At 31.7% G+C, this 12,131-nt stretch overlaps 1 protein-coding gene across 1 annotated transcript in view; it reads left to right on the top strand.

The window, feature by feature from the left end:
* The window catches only part of FCHO2 (FCH and mu domain containing endocytic adaptor 2), a 152,213-nt gene that overhangs the window by 120,511 nt on the left and 19,571 nt on the right, over positions 1–12,131 (top strand). The window contains exons 18-19 of the mRNA XM_051992371.1: positions 2,890–3,393; positions 6,157–6,260. Coding sequence (XP_051848331.1) covers positions 2,890–3,393; positions 6,157–6,260 — 608 coding nt within the window. The remainder of the gene's footprint in view (positions 1–2,889; positions 3,394–6,156; positions 6,261–12,131) is intronic.

Here is a 12,131-nt window from a genome sequence, read left to right as displayed (position 1 = left end):
TCACAATTTAAAAAACTAATTTCTGTATTTCTTAGGTATGTATTTTTTGTTAACAAAAACCATGGAATTATTTGGGGAAATGTTTCATTTCATTGGCAAAGTAGTTTTAGATAGGAAGCAGTTTTGAAAGAAAATTAATTTTAATCACTCTTCAATCAAGATGAAAAGAAATCACTCATGAAATTTAAAGCTTGCCCAAAATTGTAACTGCTTTTTAGTTTTAATTTTGATGATAATAAAATAGAATGATCTTCATGTTTTTCTTAAAAGTACTGTTGTACTAGTTACCAAAGACAGATATAAGTTGTTCACAGCCTGTTTAGAACATCTTAATTTGGATTGATTGCAAAATTTCCACTCATTTACTGATAAGGATTCCAGAATGAGGATATAGTATTTGGGATTACAAAACAAAAAGGCCAAAACATGTCTTAGCATGTTTTCCTGAATTTCAGAATTTCTACTTCAATCATTGTCATTCCCTAATTTTTTTTTTTAATGCGGTGTAATATAGTACAAGATTTAGATGTAGGTTCTAGTCTGAATTTTATTCATAACAGGCTACGTGGCCAGAGGAAAATTTTTTAATCCTGCTAAGCTTCATTTCCTTAACTGTAAAAGGAAAGCATTGGACTAGATGATCTCTAATGGTACCTTTAGCTCCACAAAATGATTTAAGGTCGAAAAAGATTTTTTTAAGAAAAATTTTATTTATTTTGATATATTTTTTGCGGAGGCATTTGGGATTAAGTGACTTGCCCAGGGTCATACAGCTAAGAAGTATTAAGTGTCTGAGGCCAGATTTGAACTCGGGGCTTCCTGACTTCAGGGTTGGTGTTCTATCCATTGCACTAACTAGCTGCCCCTTGGAGAAGATTTTTAAGCAACCTCAGGCCTAACAATTTTGGAGATAATTTGGAAAAATTATACACTATTAAAATACATTAGATCATTACAAGTTTATAAATTTACTTTTTAATATTTGAATTAGTTTGGTTACTGAAAAGTATTTTTTCTATACATGTTGACTACTTCAAGTACTATGATACTGTTAACCAACCTAGTTGAATATATAAATTGCATTGTCTTTTTTTTTCCCCCTGAGGCAATTGGGGTTAAGTGACTTGCCCAGGGTCAGAAAGCTAGGAAGTGTTATAGGTCTGAGATTTGAATTCACGTCTTCCTAACTTCAGGACTGGTGCTCTATTCACTGAGCTACCTAGCTGCCCCAATTAGATTACCTTTTGATGTGATTGGACAAAATATGTTGGGGAAAAAAATGCAAGAGCAACAAATATTTATTATCAAATTCTTGTTTTTTTTGTTTTGTTTTAAGTTGTTTTGGTTTAGTTTGTTTTTAAATTAGTTAGATTTTTTTTTTTTTTTAATGAATAGAGTTCTTTTTTCCCCCAGTGTGGCTAGTGGTATCTTTAAAAATCAACAATTCACTGTTAATCACAAAAGAAAAATTTTAAATTAGTATGCCAGAAAAAAATGTTTTTAAAGTCAATCTTTTGTTTCATGCTTTCTTTTTAATATAATGTGTGCATTTTTTCCCTACTTCAAAGTATTATCTTGCTCTTGCCTTCCATCTAAAGAATGTTTTACTTTTTCCTCAGGTAAAACTTTTTCATGTAATAATCCATTTGATAACCATTTCTTATTTGAAATATTTATCAAAGCCATTATTTAAACTTTTTTCTAATTTGTTCAGAGTTCTTCATTATACATGAAAAAAACAATCTTTCAGTATTGTTTGTGTAGTAGCATTAGAACACATTTTGCTAAAAAAAAAAAAAAAAAAAATTGATGACTTGACAAGTTATCCTAGTCTGTAAAACTGTCATTTGAATCTGCTTTTGAATTCAAAATAAATCATTTGCCAATTTTTATTACATTATCCTAAACTATATTGAATGGCTCCTATGTTGAAACTTAAAAAAAATTGGGCACAATTTGTTTTGTTTCTTTCTACTTCCTTTTTTAACTCTGTATTTATTCTCTCCCTCAAACTTAGCACCTCATTCTCCCTACTGGTATTCCACCCAGATCTTCCCTCTTAGCAGTGTTCTATACCTTACGATTATCTCCTCTGTCTGTCAAAGTCCTCTTGTGGTCTGACCTTAGCTGTCAGAAAATAAAAATCATCCTAAACTGCTTATGACTATTAATTTTCCTAAAATCTCAAAAGAATATTTAAATATCTTATGGCATGATGGTGTACATTGTCATGAAGTCATAGGTTTGGATATCAGAGCTAGGAGGGACCTTAGAGGCCATTTAGTTTAATCCCCTCATTTTACAGATCAGAAAATTGAAGTCCTTTAGAGATGGAAATGATTTGCCCTAGTCTGGGTGGGGAAGACATTTCTGGGCAAAGTCCTCTTCACTTTACCTGCCCTGCGTAAGGAGAACTGCCCAGGTGCCATAGAAAGCCACTATAATCCATCTTCTAGAAAATTTGGTCATTTTTTTTCCTTTGTTTTAATTTTCAGTGAGGTATGTTTAAAACTCAAAAGAATAAGTTTTGTTTTGTTTTTACAGATCAGATAAACCCAGTACTATTTTCTGACTTTGTTGAATTTGGTCTGCTCTGTGGTAGTTGTTGTATTGAGCTTGGGGGAAAAAAACTAATACTATAGGCTGTTATATTTCTTAAGAAAATCCTCTTTATATATGTATAAAATTTAAAATATATTTACATATTCTTTATTTTTCAAACTTAATATGTTTTTAGCCAAGTGTTTATAATACAATGTATATTGGTTGGCAGTTTCAAGTCATGTAAAAGTATTAAAAACAGTATAGCTTTTTATTATGTACATTTAAAATACAAGTTTTAGAATTTTCCTGTTGCTTTTAGTTTTCAATCTTTTTCTTCTCCTTCAGCTATCCTTAAAGAGCAGAATAGGAACTCCTCTTCCTTTCCCATTGGTTTGCCTGGGTGTATAATAACTGAACCTTTACTTGGAAGTGAGTCAGATTTTGGGGCCAGGAGCCCCTCACCAGACTTTTCTATTAACTCACTGTGTCACCCTGATGTAGCAGCTTCATCAGAAAGCACAGATGTATTATCTTTTGCGTCATGGTCACAAAATCAGTGGATTTCCTTTACTGATGAACTTGTTATAATTAAACATGCAAATGCAGACCAGAAAGCATTCCAAAGATTGCATTGTAAAACTGAAAATGTCTTCGAGTTCCCTGATACTTTTCCTGGGAGATCTTCCAACAACCATACCTCTGAGGATCAAAGTAACCGTGGCTATAATGTTATATGTCCTGAAATAATACTGACTGAAGAGACTGAGAGTGCTGCTGAAAAGTCTTCCACATCATCTTCAATACCTCTGGACTCTAGTATAGTTTCTACTTTTGCTCAGATATATTATGGTATGGCAAGCATGCATTGTACATTGCTCTTAGCTAATAGCTAATGTCAGAAGAGTGGTTTAGGTTCACATTACTATATTTCCTATTGTTGTTTATTACTGATCACTTTTAATTAATACTCACTTCTGTGGAACCTCCTTTGTCCCTCAACTAATCAACATTTTAAAAAATAGTAAATCAGGGCTATCCTATGGGGACTAATGCAGGTTGTTCATTGTAATAATCTGTTTAAGAAACCCTTTATTCCAATGAGCTCCTTTTAGAAGCAGTGGCTACATGGCATTCAAGATATATACTAATTTTCTTGACATATAAACAATCCCTTCCTCTCCTCCCAGATAATGAAATGTGGGAGCTTATGGGAGCAGAAATTGTAATTACTATTCTGAGTTAGCCCATAGTCTCCTTCATAAATTAGAATTATATTAAAGAAAGAGGTAGTCACTGACTTCAGATATATGACTGTATTCTTCTGAATTGTCTTTCAAGTTTAAAATAACCAAAAGCTTTACAGAGCTAGTGGTGGTTTGGAAATATTAAAGCTTTAAAAATGATTATGTTACATTCACAATTAAGTCACTCCTGATTAATGAGAACAAATAAGCTTTTGAAGTGGTTATATTATTTGAATTTACCCTATTCAAAATTATAATTATATGCAAATAGGGCAATTGATTCCAGTCCAAAGAAAGTATGCAGTGAGAATTTGAATAATATGACTGCTTTTTCCTATTACAGCACTAACCAAGACCTGGTTTTATGTAGTTCTTTAGGTATAGCTCTCAACTTGTACTCTCTTATCTTTTTACTTGTAGCTTAAAATGCACAAGTTACAAATGACAACAAAAGAATTTTGGGTATAATGAAAAGCACATAATAGAATTTGGACTAGTTTAGGCAATATCTCCCAAGATCATATGTCTTCTCATTCTTTTTCCTTTTATTTTTTCTTTGATGCAATTTAATCTCTCATCTGAAAATCATCTCTTCCTGCACATCTTTTTTATTGAGCCCCACTCCCATCCCCTCATTTTCTTTTACGTTTTTTTATGTGATCTTCTCCAGCTGTCTTAGTCATAGCAGATTCCATTTTCTGAATTTACACATTGCTGATTATGTGGAATGAGAGAGGGGCATTGTATTGTAACGGACAGAGAACTATCCTCAAGAGTCAGGAAGACCCTGGATTCAGTTCCTGCCTTTGTACATATTTTATGAGTCTAGAGAAGTCACTTAGCCTATTAGTTAGGCAACTCTAGGTAATTATGGGTTGAATTGGTAGAGGAAGTTCCTCACCAAGAAATCTCTACCCAGTGAAATGACAAGTCTGGTTTAAAAATGACATCAACAAAAATAATACCCTTATTTCCTATTTCCTGTCTCTACTGAAGCTCCCTTCTTTTCTACCTTTGTTCTCTTTACCCATCAAGTTTAATCTTAATATTTAAAAAATATAGATATTTACCCAATTAATCTTTAGTTCCTGGTATCTTTCTTCCAGTTCACTAACCAGTACTCTTTTTCCTGGCTGACACATGCCTCCTATCCCAGCCATATGTCTTTTTGTGGTTGCCTATTCTAGGCCCTTTCCTTATGCCTAATATTTTTTTTGACTTTTTTAGATATAAATATGCTGAATATACTTCCCTTTTAAAGACTATTTCTACACTTATATCTTTACATATATATCTACCATCTCTCTAGATATATCCTTGTAGATATAGAAATATATATCAAGGGGAGGTGAAGAGACATAGGAGGGAGAAAGAGAAGCAAAGACCACTCTTTTAAAAAAAAGTGAAAAAATATAGGATGTTCCTTAAGTCTTAGGACCTTAGGCCCATGAGAGAAAGCTTTTAAGTTATCAAATAATTCCTTTGCTGAAATAATGATTTTGTGCATTTCTGCTCCCATATTTGATTCTCTCAATAACTTTTATACTAGTTCATTTGTGGCTTCTTCATTATAGTGTATCTGATCAGTAATTTCCTTCTGTGGGAAAAAATCAATTCATGTTTCAAATGAAAATAACTTAATATAGTTTAGCAGAAAATATTCAGGCCTATATTTTTAATTAGAAGAAAAACCTAAACATTTAGGAGTCAACAAGTAGTTCTGGAAAAAAAGTGAATTTTTATTGTTTCTATTTGAATTTTAAAATATATTATTTTTAAATTTTTTAACTTGTATTAATTTAGGAGATTTTTTAGTAACCCAGTACAGAGTTTTAATGATTTTTAACTGCATACGCAAGTATTTGAATTGTGAGTTAAGTTACTGTTTGGTTCAGGTAAGTATTTTTTATATTGTATTTGTAGTTAAAGTTACTAGGTCCAAGTTATTGGATTTAAACCCTAAAAGGTTTTTTTTTTAATCCTATAATAACTCCATATAAAGCAAATGCAGAGGGGAGAAATTGAAGGCTAATTTTTGAGTATTATATTTATTTTTCTTCAATTTCATAGATTTAATGCTAATAGTAATGGTAATAATAATGATAATGGAAATAACATTTTAATCATGTTATGGAGGAGGGTATTAATTTCCTCAGTAATATTAATGGTGTTTTTAAAACCATATCTGATAGATTTTTGAATCATAATTGATAATCAAAATTTAAATTTACTCTTTATTTTGAAAATAGAGCTCATAAAAGCAGTTATTACTTAATTTTATTTTTTTACTTTCTGATTATGATGGGAGAAGCTCAGATTTTTCTAATTACTAATTATTTCCTTCAAATTCTCTTTTTTTTTTCACTAGCCAGGCCTACAACTCCTCTTTCTGCAGGCACCATTGTCCCACCTCCAAGACCTACTTCAAGACCAAAGCTTACTTCAAGCAAGCTTAGTGGAATTAATGAAATAGTATGTATTTAAGTTTTTAAAATTTGATCACAGTTTTGATTTGACGTGATTTTTCTTTGTACACATGAAATATGTACAGCTAAACAACTGTAAATAAACTGTATACTATAAGTAGACAAATTATCTGAATTAGTGATGATATAGTTGAAGTGAAAAGCTCAATGATGGCAACTGTGGAAACAAGTTTCCTTCTTCTGCCACTTTAGCCAAATCATTTCATACAACTTGAAAAAGATTGAATTATAGGATGAGTTAAGATCCCTTTCAGGTATAATATTCTTGTGATTCTGGAAGCTAAATTACTGTCATCTGAGAAGTACCCACTTATTTAACTTGAATGTTTGGTTTTCTCCTTTTAAGAATTTGGGAAGTCTAAGGATAATGAAACTGTTAAAAATAAGAAATATGAAAAAAATTTTCTTTAGATTTAGATCTCTATAGAAGATGTTACATAAAGATTATATAGTTCAGACTTTGACAACTAATAATTTAAATACTATTCCTAATCCAGGCATACAAGTAGATATTTTTCATTTAAAAAAGGGAAAAAAACCAACACAGCTTCATATTGGGAATTTTAACAAACTAAGTGATTCCTTCAAGATAGCATAAAGCAGCATTTCACAAATTAATTTGGCTACAATACCTTTGGTTATTATTGACTAAGGGATATAGAATGCTACCGAAATAACAGAGAATTGAAGAAATTTTAGAGCAAATTACAAGAAATTAAATATACATATTTAATATTTCTGAGGGAAGTTACTATTAGGATTGAAGTTTTTTTTTCCCATAGTTCAAAACAACCAACATCCCATGAAACATTGTTTGATTGGTATATAAAATTTTCCAGGCAGGAAAATGAATCCAAAGACATTTTTTGCTCCAAAATAGTGACCAAAACAAAAAGTACAGTTATGAAGGGTTATTATCCATATCCATCTTGAAGAAAGTAATATAGGGATAGGGAACAGTTGTACAAGTGTATAAAGATAAAAGACTTTTTATTTTTTATTTTTTTTGCTGAGGCAATTAGGGTTAAATGACTTGCTCAGGGTCACACAGCTAGAAAGTGGTAAGTGTCTGAGACCAGATTTGAACTCAGATCCTCCTGACTTCAGGGCTGATGCTTTATCCACTGCACTATCTAGCTGTCCTAAGACTTGACTTTTAAGTCTTGTTACAGACATGAAAAAACCATAAACCAATACAAGATTATATATAATCACTTGCTAAGTATTGTGGTATTATGGATGGATGGATGGATAGATGGATGGATGGATGGATAGACAGACAGACAGATAGACATAGATTGATTGATCTTTCCGACTTTAAGGTCAACTTTGTAGAACTTGAGCACTATGTATAGATTTTACATATATGTACTGTGTGTTATGAAAAAAACAACTCTATATATACCATTGGCGTTCTGCTGGCCTTGGAGTCAAAAAGCTATAACATTCAGTTCCCACCTCTGATACCTTCCATTGGTGTGACCTTGGACAAATCACTCAAGGTTTCAAACCTCAGGCTCTAACACTAAGTTACAAAAGAGTTGTAATTTGTGCCAGTGAAGCTCTTTGAGCTTCTCTGACTTTTGGCCAAGAAAATGCCACACATCTCTCACCATATAGAAGATAAAGGAATTGTAGAAATGGAAAGGAAGGGACATAAGAGCTCATCATTTTACTTTAGTGTCATGCTCAACACTAACTCAGCCCATCTTCTCTTTAATATTTTGAAACATCTCTCATTTACATCCCGCCTTGTTCTCTGTAGAGAATAGAGTATAGGTGCTACTCTAGTTCAGCTCTTCGCCATCTCTTATCTAGACAATTAGAGTAGACATCTAACTAATCTCCTTGCTTCAAATCTATTCTTATTGCCATCTATCTTTCACTCACCAGTCAAGGTGATTTTTTGAAAGCCTCAAGTCTGACATTCCTCTGATCAGTGAGCTGCCTATTGCTTTCAGGATCAAATATAAACTTCTCTTTTTGGTAATTTAAAGCTCCAAACTTATCCCCTTCTTAGTTTTGTAATCTTTTACATTTTCTCCTTCTTCCATACTCTAGTCACATTGATTTTTTTGCTATTCTTCTAACCCGTTTTCTTTATACTTGCTGTCCTCCTGCCTGAAATGCTCTGCTTCCTCACCTTCACTTCTTAGCATCCTTAAATTCCTCTAAGATTCAGCTTAAATTTCATCATCTGCAAGAGATCTTTATCAATCCTCCCAATTACTGGGACCTTCCTGTCTTAGTTTGTCTTCTGCCTACTCTGTATGTCCCTTTACATATTTAGCTCTTTGCATGTTGTTTATCTCTTTAGAATGTAAGCTTTTTGAAGGCAGGGATTGCTTTTCTTTCCTTTATTCTTGACTTTTTTCCTTTCTGTCTTCTTTTTTTCATCTTTCTTTTGTGTATTGTATTCCCCCATTGGAGTATAAACTTCTTGAGGGCAGAGATTGCCTTTATATATATAAAGGCAATCTCTGCCCTCAAGAAGTTTATACAAATATATATGTATATATTTGTATCCCCAGTGCATGCCTGGCACATGGTAAGCAATAAATGGATGTTCATTGATTGACTGACTTTGTATTTCCAGAACTTCTTAGGGTCTAATATAGAGTAAGCATTTAATAAATTCTGTTGATTTGTACAATATAGATATATCCTGTTTTAGAAAAAAAAAAATAACTACTTGTAGAGCATTGTGTTATAGAGGGAAGAAGTACTTGAACCAAAGAATCCAGTGTTCTGGATTCTAGTTTTGGTTCTTTCATCCAGTAACTAGATGTGTAACCTTAGTTAAATAACGGTTTCTTAGGGCCTCAGTTTTCTCATCTATTAAAAAAAAAATCCTTATCAACACTAAATGCCATTGGAATTGAAACTAAGGAGGAAATATTGGTTTGGATGATGAAAGGATTCATCATAGTTTGGTGTTTTTTTAAAAAATAAATTCAGTCCATTTAAATTCTTGTTTGTTGACTAAGTTGTTTAGTTAATACTAATGACAATCAAAAAATAAAACCTCTATAGATTAAATTTATGTCAGTTAATGAGAAACTGATTTAATTTACAAAAATTCGGATTACATATTTTTCAAGAAAAATATTTGCTCCCTTTTTGTGCTGTTTTACATATCTATACTCTTTGTCCTCACTTGTAGGCTTCTAAAATTTTGTTCCTTTATGAAGCATGTATGAAACTTTTGTATATGGTTTAGGTCCTTAGAAATGTTATTGATATATTTCTTAGCTGTTTTGTACTTCACCTATATTAGAGCATTACAGTATCAGGTTGATAATGCTATATTATAATCCCCATTTTGCAGATGAGTTAATATGTGGAATGAGAATTTTTATGATGGGTTCTGTCAGTTTTTGCACCTTTTGTGTGATTTTTTTTTTAAAAAGCAAAGTTATAATATTGCTAGAATTCTATGATTCTTATTCTGAAAAAATAAAAATATATGAGAATATCTTTATTGTCTTTTCCCATTATATTAAATCACTGATTTAAACTGTGGATTGGGGTGTTTTCAGAATAGTCAGTATTGTTACAAAAGAGTTAATGATAAACTTGATAGATCCTACAGACATAGACATAACTGTCAATATTGTTATATTAAAAATGTAGTTCCTAATTTTGCTTATGCCTGAAATTCTTTTCAAAGTTCCATATTATAAGGGAATCTTGTCAGATACTATCAGTAGATGTTATGTTGTCCATATGTGACAATAAGCACATATATAAGGGCAAAGAAATATGGTCTGGCATTATATAAAATAGAAGTGCACTTCTGTTAAATTTACATTCCAATATAAGGGAAAAGAAATATGGTCTGGCATTATATAAAATAGAAGTGCACTTCTGTTAAATTTACATTCCAAAGCATATTTAAGATAGTGAGCTAATCTTTAAATTCATGCAAAATGAAGTGAGTAGAACCAGGAGAATATTGTACAGTGATAGCCATGTTGTAGGGATGATCAACTGTGAAAGACTTAGCTACTCTAATCAATACAGTGATCTAACACAATACCAAAGACCCATGATGGAAAATGTTATCTCCAAAGAGAACACTGATAAACTTTTTTTTTTTTTTTTTTTTTTTTTTTTTTTTTTTTTTTTGCTGAGGCAATTGGGATTAAATGACTTGCCTAGGGTCATACAGCTAGGAAGTATTAAGTATCTGAGTTTGGATTTGAACTCAGGTCCTCCTGACTTCAGAGCTGGTGTTCTATCCATTGTGCCATCTAGCTGCCCCTGCTTAAATGCAAATTTGGAGCATACTTATTTTACTATTTTCATTTTTGTTTTATTTTGTTTCAGTTTTCTTTTACAATATGGCTAATTTGGGAATGTTTTTCATGACCTCACATGCATAATTAAAATCAAATTGCTTGCCTTCTCAAGGAGGTGGGATGGGCAGGAGGGAGAAAAATTTTAAATGATTGACTTTTTACATGAAATTGATAAATATCTAATGATAGCTAATATTCCATCTTCACCTTTCATTAGCAAAGAAGATAGAAGAATGCTGTCAGACAGAATGGTACTCTTTAATCTACTATGTTGGTAGTGCAGAAATCTTAGATAATGATCTTTGATTTGTCAGCTTCATCTAAGACCTTAATGGCAGCTGTGAAGATAATAACTGAAAAGCTAGAAGACTTGGCTTTTGATTCATTCATGTTGCAGAAAAGCAGCCATGTTTCATGTACATTGTGAAAAAGGTATAAATGCTGACACCAAGAACTTGTTAAAGGAAAGCATTTAATAAAAATCACTATCTAGTTAGTCCTTTGTCAGATACTATCAGTAGATGTTATGTTGTCCATATATGACAATAAGCAATGTTTATAGTGATAATTGAGTGGCCAATAAGAAGTCTTTATTCAAAAGACTGTATAAGATAAGTAAAAATATATTAAAAGTTTAAAATATTTATTAAAAAAATTTTTTGAATGTTGGGATGTGTAGGGCTAACCTAGAGCTGAGTAGCAAAATGTAGATAACTGTAATGATATATTCTCATGAAAATTCCTGATAGTTTTTTTTTAAACTATGTGAAGCACTGAGTCCAATTTTAATATATGGTAGCGTTTAAATTGTTGTTTTGTCCTTCATTCTCAAAGAGGGCCATGACATGCAAGTGAATTGGATTTAAATAAAGGAGGGCTGTGCAAGTCAACTGCCTCACTTTTCCCTCCAGAGTCATATGGGCCCAGTGGCAAGATATAGATCAAAACAACTATAGATGACTCTAGATGAAATGGAAGATTTTGAACTTTCTAGTCGCAATCTTTAATAGGTCTCAGTTTGATTGAGGCAATATCCATTCAGTGATTAAGGCTAGGTAGCAATTGAGGCAAAGAATCTCCTCTTTGACTTAGTGAATGGGTCAAAGACTTATTAAATCTTTTAAATTTCTAGTGTTACTAGAGCTGATAACAATGAAACATATTAAAACTTAGGTAAAACAGAAAAAGAAAATCAGTTAGCTGAATATATTCAAAAGAATAGAAATTAAACAAGTTGGCAACCCTAAAAAAGTACATTAAAAAAATTAGAGGAGAAAGAAGTTTGAAAAATAAAAGACCCTTTTTTAGTACATATGAACAAAACTAAGGATAGTTTGGAGTATTTGTTTGGAAAATTAGAAAAAGAAGAAAATCAAATCACTAGGAAAAAAACCAAAAAAAAAACAAGATGAGGATTTCAATAAGGGTTCCAGTACTACGTTCTGTTTCCACAAAACTGATAAATGAAATTGATAAAAAGAAATGAAATTCTATGAAAATTCAAAAACTAGCAAGACAAATATAATTCAATCTCAAAAAAAGACATAAAACAAGCC

This window comes from Antechinus flavipes, chromosome 1 (genome assembly GCF_016432865.1).
Source record: "Antechinus flavipes isolate AdamAnt ecotype Samford, QLD, Australia chromosome 1, AdamAnt_v2, whole genome shotgun sequence".
NCBI lineage: Eukaryota > Metazoa > Chordata > Mammalia > Dasyuromorphia > Dasyuridae > Antechinus > Antechinus flavipes.
Note: the sequence above shows the minus strand (reverse complement) of the source record. Positions and strands in the feature narration are given on the sequence as shown.